The sequence below is a fragment of the Euprymna scolopes genome, chromosome 18 (assembly GCF_053919585.1).
Source record: "Euprymna scolopes isolate OS-2025 chromosome 18, ASM5391958v1, whole genome shotgun sequence".
NCBI classification, from domain to species: domain Eukaryota; kingdom Metazoa; phylum Mollusca; class Cephalopoda; order Sepiida; family Sepiolidae; genus Euprymna; species Euprymna scolopes.
In genome coordinates this window covers 102,197,156-102,224,655 of record NC_136499.1, presented here as the reverse complement: position 1 = coordinate 102,224,655, position 27,500 = coordinate 102,197,156, and the positions used below count along the sequence as shown (strand labels likewise).

The following is a 27,500-nucleotide window of genomic DNA, read 5'->3' as shown; positions in this document are numbered from 1 at the left end:
ATACAAGTAAACAAGATTTGAATATTACAAAAAAAACAAAAAAAAAAAAACAACAACAACAACAAAAAGTATTTACAGGAAAAAAAACATTAAAATATGTTCATATTTATATAACTTTTCAATACGGAAGCAACATATAATCAACATCATCAATTCATTTGTTTATAAGTCGGCCATTTTGGTTTTGAAAGACAAACCTTGTTTTCAGTAAAAAATCAAGGTCATCTTTTATCAACACGGTTATCTCCTATAACCAATTATATATATATTGGCAGCAAGTCATTATTCAAACACATCTTTTTGAACAGGACAGAGTTATTCTTTTTTCCGATTTTTCTAGATATCTTTTTCATTCGCCGTGCAGTCTTTTTAATTTCGGCTGGCATGTTGTATAAAATGGCGTCCAAAAGTTGTTGTTCAGCCATATTCCACCCAAACACTTTCTATTGGTGCATCCGATTATCATCAGGAGCGATTGTTATCTTTTTCTTTTCTTTGAGACTTGGTGTATTTATAGTTTTTTTTTTTTTTGTTTGTTTTTTTGTTACAAAGGTGGATGAAGAATGGTTAGGGGCGAATTATTTTTATTTTTAATTTCGATTTTCTTATTTTATAGTTTTTTTTTTGTATTTAGTTTCTTAATTATTAAATACTGTTAGTATATTTGTCTCTGTGTTAAATGAGATCCGGTTAAAAAGAGGCTGTAGTTTTTTGAGAAGTATGGCTTCTAGTAATTTTAGTCATCGTGTGCAATTGTTAGGGTATTGAATTTTAGTATTGTTAGTTAAGATATTTCTAATGTCAGACGACTGTAGGTTTTTATCATGGGGTGTTTAGGTGTTGTTTTATAGCGCTATTGTCAGCGAAATGATAGGTTAATCGTCGGGAGAGTGTTGTGGTGTATGTATATCACATGAGAAAATCGAAATTAAAATTTAAAATAATTCGCCCCTAACCATCTTGCACCTATCTTTATAACCAATAATAAAAAAAACTATAAATACACGAAGCCTCAAAGAAAAAGAAAACGATAACTTCAACAATCGTTCCTGATGATAATTGGATGACCTCGGCGAATGGAAAAGATATCCAGAAAAATCGGAAAAAAGAATAACTCTGTGTTCTATCAGAAGTACTTGTGTTTGTGTGTGTATGTATGTGTGTGTGTGTATATATATATATATATATATATATATATATATATATACATTTATCTGGAATTTTTATAGGCAACACAATGAAAGTGAAAAAGTAATTTTTGAATTTTGTTTTTAGTTAAAAATTTATTTATTTCTTAAACATAAAATATAATATAAAGTACACACACACACAAAAGATGTATATGTACACACTTTAAATAAATGTACACGTACACACTTTAAATAAATGTACACACACACACAAAAGATGTATATGTACACTTTAAATAAATGTACACACACACACAGAAAAGATGTATATGTACACACACACAAAAGATGTATATGTACACACTTTAAATAAATGTACACACACACACACAAAATATGTATATGTACACACTTTAAATAAATGTACACACACACAAAAGATGTATATGTACACACTTTAAATAAATGTACAATAATAATTTTTTCGATGAGGATCGATAATCTATATTTAGATTATTTGGACTACTGTTCTCAACTTGTAAGTTATTCTCACAATGTTTCAGCCGATATAACTTCCGACCGTCTTTAAGTACATCGTGTTGAACTCTGGAAATCTTTGTATAAAGTCAGGAAACTATATGAAATTTCAAACTGAAACTCAACCTAATGGTGCAACGGATAAAGGTGTTGATTTCCAATCAGTCTTCTAAAAGTGGTAATGAGTAATCATCACCATATTCAGTTTAATGTCTGTTTTATATGTTGGCATGTGTTGGACGGCTTTTAGAAATTGACTTCCAAACTTATCTCTGGTCAAGTTATTTTGGAAATCATTTTTTAATAGAGGCAAAAAAACATTTCTAGGCTGATTTTAATACAAAAATAGCCAAATTCGACAAACTGCAGAGGTTATATCAGCCTAAGCGTGAAAATGACAACCAAAAGAGGATAGTAGTCCAGATTAGCCAAATATATATATATATAATGGCTAAAAAATTAACATGATTAAAAAAAAATGAAAAAGGGCTAGCTAACTGGGTTTCGTTCCTCACTCAACAGAGCTAAATCGGGGGAAATTGGGATTAAAAAAAGAAAAATTGTCATGAATAATAAAATAAAATTAACGGGTGAAAAAGTCCCATAGAAATCAAATTAAGCCCTAAGATTTTTTTTGCTTGCAAAGAAAGTGTTCACGATCCTGAGCAGGTCGCACTTGCCCTTTTATTTAAAAATCCTAGAAACCTTTTTTATTAAGTCCTTGAGACCTTCTCTTTGCAAGCAAAAAGAAAATCTCTTAGGACTTAATTTGATTCCCCCCCCCCGTTTATTTTTTTTTATATTGACCCCCCCCTCTCCATTTATGACAATTATTTTTTAATCACATTTTTCCTTGATTTAGCTCTTTTGAGCAAGGAACGAAACCCAATTAGCTAGCCTTTTTAATTTTTTTTTTTTTTCATTTAAAAAAATTTTTTTAATTATGTTAATTGGTTTATATTTAGCCATAATTAAATTTTGTACCCACAAAAGAATTTTCAAATATATATATATATATATATATATATAACATTATTGACTACATATGTGTATACATCTTTCTGCAGTTAGATACTGGAAGTCAGAGAAGTTTAGATGTTTAAAGAAATTACAGCTTAAACATGTATGCACATATGAATACAAACATTATAGGCTGCATAAGTAAAGGTACATAATAGTACAATTCTTTTTGTTATTGATCACTGTTATAGACACCGGAGTTTCATTGGATAAACATCTAGGAAACAACAGCAATCACCATCTATATAAATATATATGAAAGACATGAAAGGAAACAATTAAACACAGGAAGAAATTAAAAAAAAACAAATCTGAAATTTTACCGGTTTCGTCCAGATCAATGAACCGCTCATGAAAAATCTTCCATTAATTTTTTTTTGTTTATTTCTTCCTGTGTTTAATTGCTTTCTTTTTTTGTCTTTCATAATTCTTTCTCCATGACTTTTTCATGTTAAAATATAACATATTTCATTTTCACGTGCGCAGCGTAATCAGGATAGTAGTCTGAATTATTCGAATAATCAACCCTCACCTCAAAAATTTTGTATACGGCATAATTACATTGACACCGGTTCTCATTAGATCACTGAAGTTAAGCAATGTTGAGCCTAGTCAGTACCAGATAGGTGACCAGTTGTGAATACTAGGCGCTGTATGTAGGAGGACGTCGATGCCTCCGTGCAAGAACCTCAAGTCATCTTCCCTGATGGAGATATACGTGATTGGGAACTACTTGTGAATTTTATACTCCCATGGAACTTTCTCCTTTGGAGGAAGCCGGTTCGATCTGCTTAGGGCTAGTGCCGCTTCAGCACCGGGTACCTCGAAAATTTCAAAACGTTTATCAATCTACAGATATATATATATATTTTTTTTTTAAAACAAACAAAACAACAAAAACAAATAAAATGGGTATAACATGCTCAATAGTAAAAAAAAAAAAAAAAAAAAAAAAATTTCCAGTTTTAACAATAGAGCAAAACAATAATAATTTATATTATACAGTAATAATGGCACAGTAAAAATGATACGGGTGAAAAAAAATGGCACAAAGCGAGAACATAGAGAAATGGTTTCTAATCTTTTTCCAGGTGACTCGAATCATGCACCTCAATACATGACCATGACTAGTTTTAGTTGTATATGTCTTATATATTCCTAGTTGTTTGCTGTATAAATAAGGAATCAGTATAATAAATATGCCCAGGGGCAATTTAAAAAATTAGGTTCACGGTCTAGATTGTTCACTGTTAAATGTAGATATAATTTTCTAGTGCTAGTCCATAAACCCCACTCCCATGCAAAAACGACAACAAAAAAAGGAAAATCATTTTTGAGATATTAATGGGAATTCGTAGTCATTATGACCATGCACAGAATGATTTTGAAATTTCTTTCTGAATTTTCTGAAGAGCGTTTTACAGTGGAGTTAACTAGCGATGAATTTGAGTCTTTCTGATATTCTCCTTCCCTATGTTAAGAATGGTTTTCTAATTTTTTGCAAAAGTTTTGAACTATTTGGAATTATCTCCATCGTCTTGCAAAATGGCATTGAGCGATTGTCGTTTAGTTATAAAATTTAAATTTTTATTTTTTTCAATAAAACTATACGATCAATTTACGTGATTTTATATATATATATATATATATATATATATATATATATATATATATATATATATACTGTATTATCTTTCCGTCATGGATACGTACACCATAAAGAATTTTTTTCTTAGATTTTGGTATTTTTTTTGGGGGGGGTGGGTATATGAATTTACTCCAATTTTCTTAAATTTTTTTTCGTTTTATGTATTTTATTTTAGATTTTAATAAATTTGAGATTTTCATTCATATTTTTTATCATGTGCCATTTTTTCTTATACATGCAGTTGTGCCATTTTTTCTTATATATCCTCTTGCCTACCTCAGGTGATTAACCTGAAGAAAGCCAAAGGATGAGTTGAGCGAAACAACTATGAAGATGAGGATAACGGTCCGCAAAAAAAAAAAAAAAAAAAAAAAAATGAATGCACAAATTATGAAGCCTCATCTCAAAGGATTCCAAAACAGATAAATAAAAATAATATATAAAAAAAATACATTCAATGAAAAAAATTTGGTTTGGCCTTTTGATTAAGATCAAAGTGTAGTATCTGATTGAGGTGATTGCCGCTGAATAAAATAGATAAATTTGCTAAATTAGACTAACGATGATCAACTACGCCCATTTTCTCCACTTTTTTGATGCCCTTGTGCCGAATTGTATTTTTTTTTTTTCTCGCAGCAAATAAATAATGCAAAACGTAATATTTGCTGATATTGCACTTCATCTATTCTGTTCTTAATCAACGAGCGAAAAAATCTTTCTAAACTTCAGCAGTTTTTATTTTTGTTTCAATCCAGAGTGCCACAGACTATTGTTGGATTATAGAGGGGATTGTGAATTTTATCAATGACGATTTCATGGGTGCACCTTTTTATGCCCTTTATGATTGCGAGCCCATTTTTACCTTGCCTCTCCCCACCAGGACACAAGGTCGTTTTTCGATGTGGGTAAAGTCCAGTTTTCGAAAAGGGAAGCACTATAGATTTAGACACAAATAAAAATTACCTCAGTCGAGAAAGATTTCTCTTCCACCGATCAAAAACAAAAAAAAAGTGTATCAGAACAGAGGCTACACTTTTTGCTCCCAACCAAAAGACCAAGTAACAAAACTATAAAAATAATATTTACATGACCAAAGATTATTTTGGTCTAAATATATACATTTTTTAAATTAAAAAAAAAAAAAAGTTTTGAGCGAAATAATTTAATTGGATGTCTGTTGTTAAACCCTTTTATTTTATTTTTTTTATAGTGGGGAGGCGTATTTAATACTGTAACACAATACCCGTTTTTTGGTACTTTTCCAATAAGTGATCCAACGAGTTGATAGGGTTAATCACATAAATACAAATAAATCCTTATTCTAACCGTACTTAAATAGCGAAGAAGTAATTCAACATAATAAATCCTTCTAACCAATTTCATACCTCACCCCCCATCTCAATATTGTTAACTATAATGCCATACACACGCGTGTGTGCATACATGTTACAATATTTTTGATGTATAATGGGGTTGATCCCACACAGTCGAGCGATTCTATTTATAAACGATGTTGCTAGGAACTGACGAATCGAATTAATTCACGTTCTGCTACCAACCAATCCGAAATCAGAATTGCTCCATAAATATTAAACCTTTTCTGTAGCAATTTCGCATATTTTTTCCGTCTCAACACAGTAAGAATCTTTTGCTGTGTGGAAATGTCTACTGCAAACCAGTCACCTCTCAGGACTTGTGTAGAACAACGAACCATCGGAAACTGTTCTGAAACTAAACATGGCTTACACTTCTAGAGTACAGCCATCTCACCTTGTAGAAATTAATTCCATTGGTATAATCTGAGATACAAAAACAATTTTTTTTTCTTGATTCAAAATGTTTAAGGATCGAAACAAGGCCAGAAGCGTCCATTTAAAAAAAATATTGTAAATGAATTATTTGGAATCGTTCTGCAAAAATGTCGTGGAGAGATTATCATTTAGCTATAAAATTAATACATCTTTGTAAAAGGGAATTTTCCTCGAAAATTTGAATTTAAAAAAAAAAAAAAATGTTACTAAAATTGCATTGTTAATGGTTTGACTTGCTTACAATAATTTTTGATGAAAAATCACTTTCTTTAAAAAAAAAAAAAAAAACCTACAAAATATGAAACCATTCTGAAGAAGGGAAGTTCCCCCGAAAATTTGGATTAAATGTTTTTACTAAAATTGCATTGTTAACGGCTTCAATTGCTTTAAATAATTTTTGATATAATATAATTTTTTTTCTTAAAAAAAAATTAAAAAAAAAAACAAATCTACACTGGATTTCATTTTTTTTTTTTTTTTTTTTATCAATTTCATATCCAGCATTGTTGACTTTAATGCCCATAGATCTCTCCCCCTGACCAGAGACAGCATTTTTCTTTTTTTAATCACATATACACACACACAGTGGTAATTTGCATTGTGTTTTGTTTTTTGTGTGTGTGTGATGAAGGTGGTGGGGGTGTCAACAATATACCTAAAGAATGTCGGAGGACATATCGGTTGAAATGTAAGAAAACAGTAAATAGTAATGAGATAATCCGAAGAAAAATCAATGAATTTTTGGGATTATGAATTATCGTTCTTGTATTATTTGAAAACAAAATGATCTAATCAATGGTTTGGTTATATATATATATATATATATATATATATATATATACATATTTCTGTGGAAATATGATTTTTTTTTTTTCAATTATATTTCACTTTTTATACATACCAATCCTTAATTTAAGAAGCTCAATGTGATTACAGAGCATATAACAAATAAATGACAAACATCTATATTGCATCTTACATTTTGTTCCTTTAATTCCGTTGACACTTGCAATTCTTGACAGTAACTGTTTTATAACGCATATATATTAATATATATATATATTCTTCAAGAGGTACAAGCGTAGATGAAAATTTGGAAAACCATCGCCTTAGGAGAGTACACTTTGGCCTACAAAAATTGCCATAAGGCGATAAGCAATAAACTAACCCCTTTCTGAGAGAGAAGATAAAGCCTTAGAGGGTAAACCTCCTAGAACTGCAAAGTGTCATACCCCAGACTGACAGAATCAAGGTCACTAACTTCAAAATGGTCCCGACATTGTCAGATTGATTGTCTAAAACATAACCTCGATTGGTAGCAGCAACACTTGCTCAGATTGTGTTAGGTAAGTGTGTGTGTGTATATATATATGTATTCCCGGTTAAAAATATCCAAAAGTAAAAATCATTGAATTTCAACGTAGTTGTTGATAGTGCTCAATTAAAAAGAGCAATATATTATTTTATTCAATTCAGAAAACAAAATAGGTCACTACAATAAATTTACTGTTTCAGTTTTAAAAATAAAAACATTGTCAAGCGACAGGGGGCCTCCTGTTTTATTTGAGACGCCTCAAATAAGACCAGAGCTTTTCTGTAACTTTACTGTGTCATTTAAGAATGTAACAGTAAATTGTCATAACTTATCAAAGTTATTTTGACCAAATATTTATAGATCATAAGATCTATAAATATTAATTTTACTGATAGTTCAAAATAAATAATTATTCATCATTTCATCATTAGTATGAGCAATAGAAAATCAAGCAAACAAAAAATTAAACGATTCATTTTTGGAATCAGAGTACTGATTCCGATACCCTCTGAAAGTTTTGATTGTTTTGATTCCCAATTCCTATCAATCGTCCCAAAACTAATACACACTAGCTTGCTCGCCCCCCCCCCCGAGGTATACCAGGTAGTTATGCTAGTCTAATATATAAACGGTTATGTCTGTCGGTAGGTCTGTCTCTATATTTTCAAACTCTATCTCCTCCAAAACTAAAAGTCGCAGAGCAGCGCTAGAGGCTTTAAATGATTGGATTTTTTTAATAGGTCAATAGCATTTCAGCCCGGCGTTGCCCGGGTGTTTGGAGGTGTATGTTGATCAAAAAAAAAAAAACGGTTAATTTTTTTTAACTTGGACCCCTATTATGCCCCCTTAAGATTTATTGTTTTGGGCTCAAATCAAGTTATTAAGTTAGATCCATGTCCAAGAAACCGATATCTAAAATTTTAAGTGTTTAGACCCGAAATTGTTGGAGGAGTTTAATAAAGTTCGCAAAGGTCAAATCGTTGAACTTTGACCCCTAACAGCCAAATTTCTGGCCAAAAACCAATCACAAATATTTCCCCAAATCTCAGTACCCTGTATATCAAATTTCGAGTCTGTAGACTTAAAATTGACAAAGTTATTCTGTAGGGAAATGTGCACACACACACACAGACACGTTCACTTTTATAGATATATAGATTAGCCGGTTAAAATTATTTTTAGAGTCAAAAATGGGTAAGAAAAATTGTTAAACATTTTGTACATTCATCTTAGTTTAATTTTTATTTTTAATCAGTTTATATGCGTGTCACGTTGGTACAGTGGTGTAACGTCACCATCTTTGAATGTTACATTCTCAGTTTCGATTCTAATTAATGGCACCTAAATACTTTTTTTTTTATACTTTTGAAATCACGACTCTATAATAATATATACGAAATCTGGACAAATGAAAATATATTTAAGCATATTTTACGCTTGTTGCTTTCCACGAAAAAAAAAAAAAAGGTTTGGAAAGCAACCATTTATTCAGTCGCCTGACGAGGACTTCTGGTTTCAACCGATCATTTGTCTGAAGCATAAGCATGGCAAGTGTCGCGACCATGTAAATTTGTTTATATTAATAAAAATATATCTTGTTCTTTTATTGAGCACTCTTAACAACCTCGTTATTCATTAGCTATCACTCTTGAATACCTTTAACCTAGTGTGTGTGTGTATATATATATATATATATATATATATATATATTTTAAATAATATAAAAAGAAGCATTTTATATTAGATGATGATGTTATCGTGATGAAGAGATGCTCAACCTAGAAGATGTAAAATGAAAATAACAAATACTGAAATGATGAAAATAAAAATTCGAAAATTTTTAAAACGTGTTGAATCAAGGATTTTTTAAAATTATAAATTGATTTTTTTATGGATGAATAAATAATGCAATTTATTAAATAAAATGTTCAAAAACAAGTGACATAACGAAATATTTTTCCTTAATCCATGGAGTTTCAAAAAAAATGAGGCTTTTCTTTTCAGAGGAAATGACTAGTAAAATAAATGTTAAGTGTTACCTGTTTTCATGAATTTGAAAACTTTGAAAAATTTCAATTGTAAGTAAAACCAATTTTCAAAGAGTTGATTTTAAACAGGAAAATTGTTTTTGAACATTTAATAAAGAAATGTGAATTTTTATTTTTCATCATTTTATTTTTGTCTTAATTATCTATTTATTGAGCATCCCCTTTTCAAGACAAGATCTAAGATCTAAGATATATATATATATACACATGTCTTCCCTTCACAATTGCAATATGGAAATTTTGTACCCCACAAAAAAAAATTTATATATATATATATATATATATATATATATTTATATATATATATGTAAGTTATGAAAATATATATATGGCAGTTAAGCTACACAGAATTTTCTGCATTTCATCCTCATAAGGAGTCGTCAGGTTAATGCATGCAATTGATGTTACCATATTTATTTCCTGACTTACTTCCTAGCTCTACTCATGTATTGAGCACTGTTCAAATAAGTGCTGATAATTGATACATAGGAAATATCGTTTTATGAATTTTTATGTGGAAACATGAAATAATGTGCGTGTTATTTATATATATATATAATATATATATATATATATCGTCATCCACATAGGTACTGTTTCTGTTTCACAGCTCATCAGTGCGGCTAGATAAGCAACTACCTTAAGCCAGGATCGAAACCCGACCGTCCAAATGACAGTCTGAGCTTCTAATCATTATGCTATTCGGTTGCTGCTATGCAGGCAGTGAATTAACAATGTTTTGACATTGTCCGAATACCTAAACTCAATTTGCTTACACAAAGACCACATATATATATATATATATAGAGAGAGAGAGAGAGAGAGACATGGACACATGCACCCATATATATATTATAATCATTATTTATTGGCGGTGCACAATCTGCACATTGTGCTGTTCCATCAGTGGATGTGCACTGTCATTATTACTTGCTCTGAACACTATGATCTGCAAGTGCTTTTGTTTGGTTTTTGTGCAGAATAGTCGTTTAAGCTCCAAACGGAAAAGACGTCCCGTCATGCAATAGAGAAAGAAATTGATAGCATGGTTGATGTAGAGCAGTATATAACTGAGCACCCTCAGCAGTAACGCCTGAGCGTGACTCTCCGTGTCTTTATCTGTTCGTTTGATAATGAACGTGAGAGTGGTTGGGACGGTAGTGAAGATCCAGACAAAAGATATCGTGAGCAAGATGACGGCCAAGCGTCGATGAATGCTCTGCATGTGCTGGTCATTTCTGGTCATAGCGCATTTGAGAGTCTCTCGGTGCTTGAGCAGGCGGAGAATGATGAGCAGGTTTAGGATGAGCACCACGACAGATGGTATCACATTGAAGATGATGATGTTGAACCAAGGGAAGTAGACGCATACCTTTGTCGTGTTGGTGGTGCATTCAAGCCGGTCAGGGCTCTCCGGGTTATCCGTGCTGACCAATTCAGCCGTCCAGAAGAAGTGCACATTAAGCAAAAGGAAAACAACGACGATCGCTATGGTGACGATTTTCACGCGGCGGAAGCTGCACATTCCATTTGCTCTGAGTGGGAACCATACGGCCATGAAACGCTCGATGGTCACGGCTACGATAAGCCACGCTGAAATATGTAGTGACGAGTGCACGATAAAAGTTGTAATTTTACAACTGATGATGGAGACGTGGAGAAGTTCCATGTAGGACCAGATGCGGACCCATGTCTTGAGTCCGCTGATGATAAGGAATACTGTGTCCGAGACAGCCAGCATGGCCAGGTAGAAGAAGGTTGATGTCCTTCGCAGTCTTCGTTTCATCCAGATCTTAAAACTAAGTATATTCCCAATTGTGCCGACAATTATAATGACCGGAAGGACGTAGATAAGGATCGTTTTGGAAATGAGGTACGTGTCATTATTCTCAAGGAGATCTTTTATGGTAATAGCAATGCTTCCATTTCTCCAGGGAGGGTCATTTGTGAAGTTTTCTTCTAGGGAAGGATTTGTGGTCGTCATGGTACCAAGTTCCTTTTTACCTTTTTCTTTCCTCCGAATTTTAATTTGATCAAGTCGATTTGAATGACAGGGAATCCCTCTACAAAAGAAAAAAAAATGTAAAGATTATTAAAAATATTTTTTATTCAAAATATTTTTCTAATACGTTTCATATTAAATATTTGTAAAAACATTTAAAATTTAATATTGCAAGAACTTTTCAAGTGACATATTTTAAAAACTGCTCAAATGACATATTTTAAAAACTGCTCAAATGACATATTTTAAAAACTGCTCAAATGACATATTTTAAAAACTTCGTATTTAATATTGCAAGAACTTTTCAAATTGAATATATTAAAAAAAACTTTTCAAATTGAATATATTAAAAAAAACTTTTCAAATTGAATATATTAAAAAAAACTTTTCAAATTGAATATATTAAAAAAAACTTTTCAAATTGAGTATATTTAAAAAACTTTTTTCAAATTGAATATATTTAAAAAAAAAACCTTTTCAAATTGAATATTTAAAACAACCTTTTCAAATTGAATATTTAAAACAACCTTTTCAAATTGAATATTTAAAACAACCTTTTCAAATTGAATATTTAAAACAACCTTTTCAAATTGAATATTTAAAACAACCTTTTCAAATTGAATATTTAAAACAACCTTTTCAAATTGAATATTTAAAACAACCTTTTCAAATTGAATATTTAAAACAACCTTTTCAAATTGAATATTTAAAACAACCTTTTCAAATTGAATATTTAAAACAACCTTTTCAAATTGAATATTTAAAACAACCTTTTCAAATTGAATATTTAAAACAACCTTTTCAAATTGAATATTTAAAACAACCTTTTCAAATTGAATATTTAAAACAACCTTTTCAAATTGAATATTTAAAACAACCTTTTCAAATTGAATATTTAAAACAACCTTTTCAAATTGAATATTTAAAACAACCTTTTCAAATTTAATATATTTAAAAAAACAACCTTTTCAAATTTAATATATTTAAAAAAACAACCTTTTCAAATTTAATATATTTAAAAAAACAACCTTTTCAAATTTAATATATTTAAAAAAAAAAACTTTTCAAATGAAATATTTTTAAAACTTTACCAATTATTTAAAAACTTTTCAGTTTAAATATTTTTTTTGAGGTTTCGAATTGAATATTTTGAAAAGCCTTTCAAATTAAATGTTAAAACAAAAAGTCCTAGGTAATTTTCAATTGTATTTTGAGTGTTACCTACACTGAGGATTGGACCATCAACCTCCAGAAGAGTGTAACTTTATGAAATACTTTAGGTAGAAGCATAGAAATATTCACTAATATATTGATCAGATTTTCTTTATTGAAATCCAATTGAAGACTTGACGACATAATATCGATCAAAAGATTTGTGATCGTCTTTTGTGTTATCCCATTTATAATAGATTGGATTTGATTACAATTATACAGATATATTTTTTAGAGATCGCAAGCTTTAAATTGGCAACCATATTCCAAGTTTAGCAACTATCGGTTATTTTGAGTCCAGCTTGGTTTAATGATTCCTCATAAAGAAACTGATATCCAAGCAGTGTTTGCAAATGATACAATCAATTTACCGAGAGAAACATTTCATGAACAAATAATTCCACAAAATCGACCTTTCAACTGGCCACCTCGTTTGTGTAATTTAACCATATTAGATTATTTTCTTTGGGGATATGTAAAGTCCCATGTTTATGCTGATAAATCAGACACAATAGACCACTTGGAAGACAACATTTAACATGTTATTGCCTACATACAGCTTAATTTAATGTGTAGAGTTTGTGATAATTGGACCTCTAGATTACACCATATATGCTCGAGCTATGGCACCATATACCCGAAATTTTAATTTGAAGAAAGTAAAAGCTACAGCTGTTCCCTGTACAGGGCTCTACGGACAAATTGATCTTTTGTTGACCCTTGACAACTAAATATTTTCGTTTACTAGCTAAATAGAAAAGTTACAGTAGAAACCCCGGATACAACAGTAACAAGGCCGATAGCCATTAGTCGCATGCTCTTGTGTAATGAATGAATGCGTGAATGTTAGGATTGACATGAAATTCTTAAAGATAAACTAAAATGACCGAAAAATGGGCTGAAATGACTTAAATAAATAAAAAGTAAATGACTTAGAATGACTTTAATGAACTTAAGGATGAATTGAATGACCTTAAGAATGACTTAAATGCTTAAAAAATAACTGTGATCCTCCAAAAACAACTTGAATGATCTGGAGAATGACTTGAATAGCTTTGAGACTGGCTAGTTGTAAAGTGGGTGATCATTTTACATTAAATTAATACAAAAAAGTGATCCTCCATTTTATATCACAAAGTTATAAACATAAGTACAGCATGTAGTAAGAACAGATACTACATTTTGATCTTGGCCAAAAGGTCAAGAAAAGTTTAAAAAGCTAAGAACAGCATCTATTAAGAACAGACCTTTGATCTTAACCAAAAAGGCCAAGCACAAAAGTGTTACCGACCGACCAACGGAGTAACTTATAATTATATACTATAATTCACCTTCAAGTGATTTCTTCTGAGGGATCAAATTTTCCGTGATTGATCCGATTTTTTTTTTTTTTTTTTCTGAAATCTGACTAGATCAAATTTTGTAAAAGAACAGGAATTTGTTGAGAAACAAATGTCTGTTCGTTTATCAGATTAAAAACAAAATAGGTGACGATCAGGATATTCCAAACAAACTCGAGAAATCGATAAAAACCTTTGAAGTGCCGACTTCTTTTCTGATCAGAAATAGATTCGCTTTTATTAGGATCATTTTTGAAGCATCTTGAAATGTGCTTTGTGGAAGAAATCGATTTCGCTTATTGTTTTCAGATTTATTGTTTTACTAGCAGTAAAACAATAAATCTGAAAAGAATAAGCGGAGTCGATTTCCCGGTCGTAAAATAAGCCTAAATATTATATTTTAATTAATGTGGAATTCTTATTTCTGTAGATATTAAATGTAACGTTAAATTCTTAAAAAAAAAAAAAAAAAAAAATGAAGTAAAAAAAAAAATACAAAAAGAAACCCACAACAAAACCGGAAATAAACTGAGACATGTGCGCATGCGAGTAGTATGCGTTTTCTAAACAGTTCACTTCTTGTAAGTAAAAAAAATAATCCAGCTGAAATCGAAACCCTAACCCAAAGACAGCGAGTCAAATACGATAACCATTAGGCCAGCTTGACACGATCTTTAAAATGTATTTTCAAACCTACTTATTCTTAACCTAAGTAATCTCTCATGTGAACGATTCACGCATATGCATTCGTGAAACACTTGACAAAAAATCCGATAACTCCCATTTTCACTTTTGACCCCTTAGCAGCCCTTTTTTTCGAGATGAAAACCGATTAAAAAGTTTTTCACATGTCTGAAGACCCTATATACTAAATTTCAGGTTTACAGATAAAAAAAATTGTTGAGTATATAGGTTGAGATGTATCCTCACACACACATTCTCACTTTTATAGCTCCCCTCTTTTGGAGATAGGGTACGATTATGAATATCTCCAGTATTTATTGCTCTAAAAAGTGCCAAAAATTGGTTCTGGATGATAGATGATCCTCTTAATGTGCGACCTTAAGAGCAAATGTTACATAGCTCTTATACTACGCAATTCAGATCATTACCTTTCCAACAAGCCTTCATTTGTTAAATTCTGATCAATAGTCGCTAAGATTGCAAACTTACAAAATTGCCAAAAAGTTGGTGTGTGTGTGTGTGCATATATATATATATATATATATATTGTAGCCAAATTAAATATTGAAATGCTCATATCTTTGGTTCTATGGGACGAAACTACATGAAAATTTGCAAGCTTTTTGAAGATTATAATACTATTCTTTTATTAAAATTTTATGATAATTGGTAAAAAAGTTTCTATATTTTTAAACCAATAAAATATGCCCAAATTTGCCCACATAGTGACCTAGCAGGTAGCTTCGGTTTTGCTACGTTGGTTGTTCCCCCTGTGGCCTTGCCAGGCCACTAATATATATATATATATAGTAAACTGACGATGAGTATATAGATATGTAAAAAAAATTAGATTTGAAAGCTATAAATATGAAAATAAAAAAAATTATATTTTTTCAAATTTTTTGTTTCATTTTTATAGTTAACAAATTTTACAGTAGCGTCCAAAACTAAGGGACAAAATTTTAAAACCTAATATTTGTTAGAAATAACAACTGTGAAAAGCTGAGATGTTGACAACTGGTAGTCGTTATCATCCATAATAACATGCTAAAATTTGAATCATTTGCAAAGGATAGAAAAAGAATTATAACAATTATTTATTTTCAAAATAGGAACGTCCAAAAGTAAGGGACAAAATTGAGAAAAACAATGTAAACAGCCAAAACACAATAAAATGCATGTACTATCGAAACCTGAATTCTGTATGATTGGCACAACATGATCTTGAACAATGTTTTCATAGATCTGTGCGTTTACACGAGTTTATAACCGGACAAGAGGCGTTGTACCTTGACTAAAAAGTATTCCAAATACCATGACACTTTTGCTCCCAAACTTGACAGTTTTCTTAGTACACTTTGCACTTAATCTTTCACCAATACGTCTTTTTACATTGTTTTTTTCCATCATTTCCAAATAAATTAAATTTGCTTTCATCACTGAAAAATACTTATGTCCAAATTACATACCTGTTTGCAAACTCTAATTTCTTATTCTTCGAACTAACAAGTGGTTTCTTCCCTGGGGTTCGATTAAACAACCCTATTTCTTGCAGTCATCAAGAAACAGTCTGTCTTGACACAATAACACACGAGGTATTATTCATAACCCTTTTAATTTCTATGCAAAACTTAAAACGGTGCTTTAATGACATACGCTGCATTATTCGATCTTCTCTTGCCAAAGTTTTGCAGGGTCTGCCGGTTTTAAAAGCACTATTTTGCCAGTATCATTGTAGGATTTAACAACCCTGCCTAAAACATTCTTGGAACGTTTCACTTTCTCTGAAATCTCTCTAATGGTGTGCTTTTCCTTGTGTACACAAAGTAATCAAGTTTTTGGTGTTTCTCCATGTTGCCGGCTGATGCAACGTTTACAAATGACTAAGTAAGACTTATTCTTTAGAGGAAATCCAAAAATTTGAATATAGCATACTGTTTACATTGTTTTTCTCAATTTTGTCCCTTACTTTTGGACGTTCCTATTTTGAAAATAAATAAATAATTGTTATACTTCTTTTTCTATCCATTGCAAATGATTCAAATTTTAGTATGATATTATGGGTGATAACGACTACCAGTTGTCAAAATATCAGCTTTTCACACAAATATTAGGTTTTAAAATTTTGCCCCTTAGTTTTGGACGCTACCATATATATATATATATATATATATATATATATATATATATATACACACTCATTGTCAGTTAAATGGTGAAGAATATTATGAGAGCATTAAAAATAGACAGAACTTTGACATGGCACACAGAGTTCAGGGTTTGTCTCTGTAATCAGTGCACCGCTAGGTGTGTCAGAAATTTCGTGAAAATAGTGAATAATTCCACCCCATCTTTCCAAGTTTATAACTCCTCGAAAAATGTAATTGAAGCTCTAATTTTTTTTTCGATTAAAGGAGCAAGGACCAAGGTTCCATTAAAAAAGAAAAAAACAAATAACGTGGTTTTAAAAAAAAAAAGGTTTTAAACTTCAAACTTTACAGGTAAAATTCTAAAAAAAAAAACACTACATTTTTTTTGTTTTAAATTTGAATATATTATTTATTGACGTTTTCTCTTCAATTTGTGAGTAAATTAATTATTTACTTTTCGGTGAGTAAATTAATTATTTACTTTTTAATAGAAACTTGAAAATGAGTGGGGGGCATGAATTTAAAAAAAAACGTTTGTCTAAAATATTATATTTGGATTATTGGAAAGAACATAAAATTTCACATTGACCCTGAAAATATCGTAAAAATAGAATCAATAGAAAAATTTTGATAGATTTTTAAAGTTTAAAAATTGAAAAATATTGTTCGGAAAATTCATTACTGTTTAAAAAAAAAAAAAATTTCTATTACTTTTAAAACAACTTTAATAGTTTATTTTGGAAGTATAATCCATAAAGAAAATAAATAAATAACCCACTTTTAACAGAGAAATTACGAGATTTTTATATTTTATTCGCAGTTTCGTGTTAGGGGTGTCAAAAATTCTGATACACCTAGTGCACCGCCGCCATTTCTATAGAATGTATCATCGCAAAAATAGAATTATAATTCATGGATGTATTTGGTCTAACTTCTATCTTTCACTTAAGCAATTGCATTTTTACAAAAAATACCATTTAAGGTAGAAACTGTCATTCGTTGCAATATGTGATAAGATTTAGCAAAGTTTTTTTTTTTTTTTTTTTTTTTTTTTTTTTGTGGATTTTATCAGTGCCTTTTCACCTGGTGTGAATTGACGTAAGGAGTTTACTCTAAACCAACTGCAGATCACCGTAACAACTGTGAATTGCTTTTTCGTAAATTCTTGAACTTGCTGCTTAAATCGGTTCGCTCTTCTTCAGATAAGGACAACAAAGACGTTATTGTTACTTTGATTTCTTTAGTAAAGATATCTGACATTGTAGGAGGATGTTGACACTTTCTTGCATGAGCTGCAAAACCTAACGTTGTCATCTCGCCCAGCGGGGATATACATGTGACTGGGGACCGTTTGTGAATTTCATACTCCCATGAAACTTGCTCCTCCAAAGGAAGCCGGTTCAACCCATTTTACGGTTAGTGCCACTTCAGTACAGTAGTAGTATACCTGGCACTGCCTGAGATCAATGACTTCAAAATTAAGTCTGGAGTTATTTTATTATAACATGTTTATTATTATTTTTTTTTCTTAGCTTTCAAATTTTATTTCTTTAATTTAATATTTTTAGCTTTCAAATCTAATTTATTAATTTAATGTTCTAAACCTTCAAATATATATTTTTAATTCAATATTTTCAGTTTTCAAATTTAGTTGTATAATTAAATATTTTTAGATTTGAAATTTAAATTTTTTAATTTAATATTTTTAGTATTCAAATTTATTGAAAATAAATGATTTTAAAACTTTTTTTAGCTTTCAAATTTAATTTCATATTAAGTTTTCAAATTTTTTTTTTTATTGAATATTTTCAACTTTTTTAGCTTTCAGACTTAATTTTTTAAAATTTAATATTTAAAATTTTTTTTTTTTAGCTTTCAAATAATATATCTTTTAAATTTAAGTTTTTTAGCTTTCAAATGATATATTTTTTTAATTTACGTTTTTAGCTTTCAAATTTAATTTTTATTAGTTTGCACAGTTTTATTTGTTTGGGCAATCTTTTTTTTATTAAAGGTAGACAGCATCTATCTAGTATAGTCTTGTATTAAAAATGTGTTATCTTCATTGCCGTTGGTTTTAACAAATATTTATATCATGAATGATCTGTTAAACGTATTAACTACTCAGTCATTCATGCTTTTATTTAAAACTTAATTCGACATTAAAGACCCAAAAAGTGTTGATATGCCGTAAAACAACCAACCAATTGAATTAATGAGAAATCATATTTCAATGTTTCAGCATTAAATAACTATCGTAAAAAAGGTTGATATGCCGTAAGATAAAACAAACCAATACATAATATAGAAACTGAAAAAAAAAAAAGTTTCTTCTATGCATTATTTTGCGCCAGGTAAAATTTCTATGAAGAGAGTTTCTTTCCAAGATCTATGGAACACATTACTATGAGACTGCTTCCCTAAAGATTACAATATAGCTGCCTTCACATCCAATATCAACAAACACTTGTCATAAATCATGCAAACCTTGTTAATTCTAGTAATAATTTTCAATCCTCTCATAGTATTCTCCATCATATAATTGACAGTCTATCCATCTGATTAATCCTTATCCTCAAATGGTTTTTTGCCTTCATATTTGACAACTCATTAGTAAAATGGAATGAGCAAAGCATGATGATCTTTAATTAGAAGATCAGATAGATAACTCCGCATATCCCACAAGTAGAGCTGCATGCATAAACTTGCAATTAAACCGTTTCATTTCCTCCCAATTTAAGTATTTGCCGATTTTACAATATATTTTTCTTTTCATTTTATTTTTTATTCTTTATTAAGCTACGTTTAATGACCACAATGAAGTTTAAGTCATTGTTAAAAATGACCTTTTCTCTGTTGACTGCCGTATGTTGCTAGCCCTGTGCAGTTCTAGGAAGTCCACCCTCCCAGGCATTGCCTTCTCCCTTTGAGAAGATAAGTTTATTGCTAATCACTTGAGTTGCCCCTACTGGGAAATACTGATAGGGCTGCCTAGACATTTTTTGCAGGTCAGTGTGCACTTCCTTTAGGGCAGAGATTTCCAAAGTTTTCAAATGAGGGAGCCATATTTAGTGACTTTTCAGAGCTATAAGCCAAAATAAACAAAATGACCTGGTCGTGTTGTATACTATTTCGCTCATTAGTTTTACTTTTTAGTGAAACTGGTTCTCCAAAACCTCATTTTTGGAATTATTTGGACAAAAAGAAAAACCCCCACGCTAGTTTCACATATTTCCATCTTTAAAAAATTTTTCTTAAATATTTTTACGTTCTCCATAAGAGTTCTGCGGGTCAAATTAAAGACTTTGGCGGACTGGATCTGGTCTGTGGATCGTAGTTTGGAGATCCCCTGTTCGAGGGTGCTGGCTCTTCAAATCCTACTTTTTGCCCCTTGTGTCGTATGTCCCGCCATGGGAGAAAGATAAATAACTTTCATCGTGTAAAATATTTTGAAAAAGGAAACGGTTAGTGAAGTTCTTACCAGTGTATTAAGAAACGTAATGGGTTCAATTCCTGTGAAGAACAACAGCGCAGGCTCAAAGGAAACGGAGATGGACGTGACGCTATGACCAGTCGAGGCAAAATTGGCACCAGAGAGTCTGGTCAATTAAGTGATTGTTGTTCCAAGTTCAATTGGACAACTGCAACTTGAAATGCGACATGTTTCCCTTTCTAATGGCCGCACGTGGTCTATATTTTGAAACTTTTGTTTTGCATTCTGTCATCGGAAGAAACTATCCGTCAGATTACAGATAATCAGGAGGTTACTTTGACTATGGTAACCATCTTTGTCTGAATGAGATAGCATTCAGATTTTAAAATTATTTATTTATTTTTTTTTTACGAGGGCAGTCACCATTTATCAAGGCCTGAAGGCAATTTGAGGATAATGGTTAACATTTAATGCTAATAAGACTAAGCCGCTCTTCTTAAACAATTACAAGACACCTCTCCAACCACCGATATCCATGACAAATAACACCCTACCTGAGAATTCTTCCATCAAACTTCTCGGTCTAACATTCATGAGGAATATGAACTGGAACAAATACATTGAGGACATTGCAAAGGCTGCTGCAAAGAAGGTTGGTTCCCTCTATCGAGCTAGAAAACTACTCTCATCTGAGAGTATCCTGTACCTCTAGAAGGCCACCATTCGCTCAGTATTGTTACCACATCTGGGCTGGTGCATCTACCACTAATCTCTTCCTCTTCGATAAGGTCCAAAAAAGAGTCTTCAATCTAATCGGTCCCACTTTGTTAACTAAACTCCAACTCCTGTCCCATCGCCACAATGTGCCTGTTTTACAAATATTTTAATAGAATATCCTCTGATGAACTCCTTGTACTTATGCCCCCTCGACGTACATATCCCCGATGTACCCGCTAAGCAATAAAATCTCACCCCTTCACTGTTGAGATCCTTAAATTGCAGAAAGTTTTCTGCTCTAATAGTTTCTCCCCTTGAACAGCTAGACTTTGGAATTCTTTGACTGTAATGATATGCAGAAGTTTAAATATAACATAAACCGACATCTTATTAATCTTTCCTAGGCATGGTTCCAAATAGTAGCCCCTTACGTCCAAGTGGCGATATGCCTTGTTAGAGATGAACGCAAGTAAAAAAAAAAAAATTATATCAGGTGGTCAGTGAGATAGCAACGTTGTCTATATATCTATAAAAGTGAATGTGTTTGTGTGTACATTTCCCTACGCAATAACTCTGTCAATTTTAAGTCTACAGACTCGAAATTTGTTATACAGGGTACTGAGATTTAGGAAAATCTTTGTAATCCATTTTCGGCCAGAAATTTGGCTGTTAAGGGGTCAAAGTTTAACGATTTGACCTTTGAGAACTCTACCAAACTCCTCCGCCAATTTTGGGTCTAAACACATGAAATTTTAGATATAGGTTCCTTGGACATGAGTTTAACTTAACTTGATTTGAGCCCAAAACAATAAATATTCAGAGGTCATAATAGGAGTCAAAGTTAAAAAAAATTTGACCTTTGCGGTCTCTACCAAATTACTCAGAAAATTTCTGGTCTAAACATTTGAAATTTTACATAAAGGGTATTCAGAGATAGGGCAAGCTTTTTAATCGGTTTGGGTCGAAAATTTTTAGTTACCAATATATAAATGTATGTAAGTTTGCATGTCTGCCTAAAACTTTTGACAGAGACGACGGATTTTACCAAGATCAGTATCGTTTTGAAGTTCGACCTTTCAGACGACAAATATCGAAAAATTGGCTAAAAATATTAATATCTTCACCTTCAACTGGGCACTTTTCTACGGGGGGTGGGCTTTTTTTGCTGATATTTTTGAAAGTCATCCTCTCCTTTCGATTGTCTAGCCTTAATTTAAACCTACGTCACTTCCGGTTTGGTGGTGCTCGTAACAGCAAAGACGTCAGGGTTTTTTTTCCTGTTCTTTTCTTTCACGATACGGGTTCGAGTCTGCCTTCCTACTACCACTTTTTTTTTTTTTCTCAACATACACATCCAAACACCCGGGCAACGCCAGGCTGAAATGCTAGTAATCATTAATGATGGAAATTAGGTAGAATTTGATTATTTAAGGAGATGGCTCACCTATGTACTTTCTCCTTATTGACTATCACCTTATTAGTGTCCTCTCATAGCTATTTTTATACTCTTCAAAAGTTCTCTTTTAGGTGAGCTGTTTTTCCCTAACTGACCCCCATGTTATATCTTGCTACCAGAGAGGTTTGTAAATAAAGGGCCTTTTTTTCTGGCTTGTTTGTGTTTATTAGTTTCTAAAAACGTCCCATACTTTTTCCGATATGCAGCCTTTGCATAACTGATTCAGGAGAAAGAAAAACAAAAGTCAATAGTTTGCCTGAGAAAAAAAGGACTCGAATGAAATTAATGGTTGGAGATTGTGCAACCCTTGCTTCACAATTACACACACAGCTACCCTTACAGCAGGTATCCAATGTCTCTAATGACTGAACAGAGGTCATGATATATATATATGGTGATGCAAAAGTTTAGTCCCTTAATCATGTATCATTTATAATTTATTCCACCTTTTTATAAGTTACTAGCGGGGGTGCCCAGTGTTGCGGAAGCATGAAACACTATAGTTATTAAAAGTAATTATAATTTATAATAATTTCACCCCTTTAATAAATTAATTCTGAAATGTTGAGCACTGTCTGGGGAATCTTTTAAGAAGTCGATCGGCTGGCCTTGTTGCAAGATCACAACTTTCTGTTGCTTGATCACTATAGATCATCTGAATTAATGTTAAGGTTTATTAATATTCAAATTTCCCTTCGTTCTGCTGCATTTGACAGTGGCCTAGGGATTTAAGTCCTTGCTAACTGAACCAAAGGTGGCTTTGTGGCAGGATTCAAATCCTTCAACCAGCGGCAATCATCACTTCCTGCACTGATGATTGTGAAAGCATGAAACGCTAGTGTTTGTAAGTATATAAAAGATTATTTATTTTATTTATATATATAAGGTGTATATCACTTATAATATAGCATACAAGTTATTTCAAATAACAAGCTCAATGAAGTTATGTTTCGGCTTTAGAGCATATATTTTGTATTTTGAATCAAAAATGACGATCTTAGCTTTGCTTTTTAAATCTTAGATGGCGGCTTAAGAATTTTCTAACATTGTGTCACATTTGGGGGAGGGACTATTTTTATCTGATCGTCATCTTTAAAATGAGTTTTTTTAAATTTATTTTTTATGGAAATCGCTCCAGACAAGGCACGAAAACACTTGATGTAAGGAGCTAAAATAAACAATAGTACTTCAAGGTCAAAAACTTGCAACAATAACTGTTAGGTGGAATAGATTCTAACCCAGAAAACAGCAATTCTTCCTTCTTTGTCAGAAACATCGCTTATGGAATGTGAGGATCAAAAGACAAAAGAAGGAAGGTGAGAATTATGTGGCTGCCGAACGTAAACTCGGGATCTAAATTCTACTCTCCTTAAATTATAACGTGGGGTCGAATTAGTAAGAAACCCTTGAGACTCGAATCAGAAATAAATGCCTGATCATATTTTCTCCCTTGCGTCTTCATAATTTTCCATCCCTTCAATTTTTCAACTGAAAAACCGATGCGTTTCTCTAATTCGTTTTGAAAATATGTTTTTTGTTTCTTTTTAACGTTTGTGATATGCAATTGTTTTGTTTTTTTTTTGTTTTTTTTTATTAAAAAATTATTTTATCATTATTTCTTTTATAAATATTCTTTATAAATAGGCGGTTGTCTCTGAAGAACAGCCTATAAAGCCAAAAATATTTTCGTTACTGTTTGTGAATCATGCATAAGGTGGAAAGTAATAAAATACAAGCATTCACAAAAAAAATGAAACACGTGTAAGACGCAATATAATGTAAATTTAGTATAATAATATATATCTAAATATAAAAACCATAAGAACAACAAAATGATTTAAACATTTAAAAGGGAAATGTAGTTTGCTTGAAGCATTGCTGGTAAATAAATGTGGAGGAGTATAAGATGGCTATAGCAATGCAGGGAACTGGGTGTTTGAAGTGATGTGACATATGGACAAAAATAAACAAATAGACGAAGGTCTTGTCGGTATTTTTATCTTCGTATGTCTATTTAGTTTCCAAAGAATCACAAAAGGGAACCAATAAATATAAACCTACTGTTTGAAATAACCGGGATGGTGGACGTCTTTGATATTTCGAGAATATCATCTCTTTTTCAAAAAGAAAGGTACCAAAAGAATGTTAAAAAATGGAAAATATCGTAAAAACGGAACCGGAATTGATTCGTTGAGCTGTCAAGCAAAAAAAATTATAAGAGTGAATTGATTTCCTCTTTTGGCATTTGGAATGACAAATTATGGTATACATACATACATACATACATACATACATACATACATACATACATACATACATGCATGTGTGCGTATACGTGCGTTTGTTTTTTTCTCCATTGTAAATGTAAAATGACGGGATAAAGTTACACTTGACCAGTGTTCGCACTACTATTCAACATTCATATAAAAGAACTTCTCAATCGGTAAAGTTATAAAAAAAATAAGAAAGAAAGCTTCTCAAACTTGGAAGTTGAAAAAAAAAAGAAAGAAAAACGTATCCATCAACATATAAAGAGAAGCAGAAAAACGTCTCATTGTAGAAATATAGTGAATTCATTTTAGACGTTAAGGAGGGATTGTCTGATTTGCTATTTGCTTTCTCCCTTCCCCTAAATATACGAAAGGATTTCGTTTGGCATTTGTTTTTTTTTTATTCCTAACTTTTTTCTTGATTTATATTTATTCATATGGAAAGAAATACTCGTGGGTCTTTATTATGGTCTGTGCGTGCGTATGTGTGTGGGTGTGTGTGTGTGTGTGCGTGCGTGTGTGTGTGGGGGGTCGTTTTTGTTGTCTGTTTTAAAAACTAATATTAGAGTGAATAAAAATGCTGACTTACCTGATTATCACCGAGTTTATAAATGAAAGATTCCCCCTCCCCAATCCCTTCGATTTGCTTCTTATGAAAAATTAAAAACAAATCACCCATTTGATGATATGCCTCACGCTTCGATAGATAAACACTTGTTAAAAACGATATCACCATGTTCACGGTTCCTTTCAGTCATTCCCAGAACGCGGTAACAAAATGCGTTACACTTCGAACGTTACACCGGACAAGACGTTACCGTCGCATGTTTTAAATTTTTTCAATTTTATTTTACTTTTTTAATGTTTTTATTTCTGTATTTTTTTATGGCATTTTTTTTTTTCTGTAAAGATGCAACATGTTTTACTAAGTGTTAGTATTTCGATGCAACATGTTTTACTAAGTGTTAGTATTTCGATGCAACATGTTTTCATCGTGGTGGAGTTGGACAGAGCGTCTTTTGAATGGCATGATCTTTTGTGTGTGTGATTATGATTTTTATTTTATTCAATAGAAGTTTTTGTTTCTTTAAATTAGTTTCGCCCTCATTTTTTCTTTTCTTTTAATAATATTATTTTTCATTTTTGTGCAAAATATTATTTGTTATGGCTACTAGAGTAAACGACGAAACAGTTGTGTGTATGTGTGTGGTGTGTATATATATATAAAATATATATATATATATATATATAATACGATTATAGTCTTTTAGTATAGAGAGAAATGATCAGTGTGTTCAAATATGTATGTAAGAGTGTGTGTTTATATATAGAGAGAAGGAGAGAGAGAGAGTTATGTCGTAAATATCATTAGAATGTCGACTGAAGAACTATTCCATGGGGTATGTTTGGCTTTACGGGCTGAGTTTCCAGTGTTTCTGTGAAAGCAAAGGTATTGATGGAAGATGAAACTTCTTATATAAAGAGAGGGGGTTAGTGTTATGCTAGTATTGCTGTCACTTGGAATATGGAACAATGGAATGTTTTAACAGTGGAAGGTTTGTTTCTGTAGATGTTATTTCTTGGACTTTTTTCGATTGCATTGCTTATGTATGCATGTACATAAGTGACTGCAAAACGCTCTTACATAATTCAGCATGCATATATATATGTATATATATGTGTGTGTGTAAACGATTTAGAAATTAATCTTTGGCAGTGTTGTCGTCTTTGAAGTATAGGACTTTTTAAAAATATATTTTTTAAAACATTAAAAATGCAAATGCTTTTTTTTCTTCTTTTTTTTTTTTTACTGCATATTAATTTCATATAGATATGAAATAAATATGTATAAAAATTCTAAAGATGAGTTCTTTTAAAATAATTTTTTCAAAATAAATTTCACCAAGAGAACGACTATCTTCTAGAAAAATAGTCTCTTTTTGTAATTTCTTAAATAAATTCCCGGCTTCTCGTCTCGTTATTCACTGAGTGGCCGCCACGTATTAACCGATTTGATCGGCGTAACCTTTGCCTTTGTTCAGAACCCAAACGGCACGCGCATGTTTACTTCCGAGCTGAGAAGAATTTTTTTTTTTTTTTTGCCGCCGCCGATGAGGATGAAGGATGGCTCAGCAGCAACTGCAGCGATGTTTGGCAGTGTTAGCACGACAAACTTCTCTGGTGGTCAGCCTTAATGGAAGGCGGGACCAATTTGTTGGGGGTGGGGTGGTATCGCAATTGGTTGCCGATGTTGTCATCATTTGAATTGGCCCCACCCACTTTCCGTAAGATGTGAAACCCATTCAATACTTGCTTTTCATCAATGGCTTTTTTGAAGTTTGCTACTCAAGTTCGTTTGCTGTCTTTTTTTTTCTACCTTTCTCTATCACTTTATCTTATGCTCTCTCTCTCTCTCTCTCTGTCCCTCTCTCTCCCTCTCTCTTCCTCTCTCTTCCTCTCTCTCCCTCTCTCTTCCTCTCTCTCCCTCTCTCTCCCTCTCTCTCCCTCTCTCTCCCTCTCTCTCCCTCTCTCTTCCTCTCTCTTCCTCTCTCTTCCTCTCTCTTCCTCTCTCTTCCTCTCTCTCCCTCTCTCTTCCTCTCTCTCCCTCTCTCCCTCTCTCTTCCTCTCTCTTCCTCTCTCTTCCTCTCTCTCCCTCTCTCTCCCTCTCTCTTCCTCTCTCTCCCTCTGTCTTCCTCTCTCTCCCTCTCTCTCCCTCTCTCTCCCTCT

At 31.8% G+C, this 27,500-nt stretch overlaps 2 protein-coding genes across 4 annotated transcripts in view; one reads left to right on the top strand and one right to left on the bottom strand.

Moving 5' to 3' along the window:
- LOC145297722 (transient receptor potential cation channel subfamily M member 3-like) overlaps nucleotides 1-27,500 on the top strand; it is a 790,615-nt gene that overhangs the window by 725,819 nt on the left and 37,296 nt on the right. The window lies entirely within an intron of this gene.
- LOC145297723 (neuropeptides capa receptor-like) lies at nucleotides 10,239-25,535 on the bottom strand. Its single transcript, XM_080143939.1, has 2 exons — nucleotides 25,363-25,535; nucleotides 10,239-11,572 (listed from the first exon to the last, which is right to left on the bottom strand). Exon 2 carries the CDS (start codon nucleotides 11,491-11,493, stop codon nucleotides 10,375-10,377), a length of 1,119 nt encoding a protein of 372 aa, XP_080000065.1. The 5' UTR covers nucleotides 11,494-11,572; nucleotides 25,363-25,535; the 3' UTR covers nucleotides 10,239-10,374.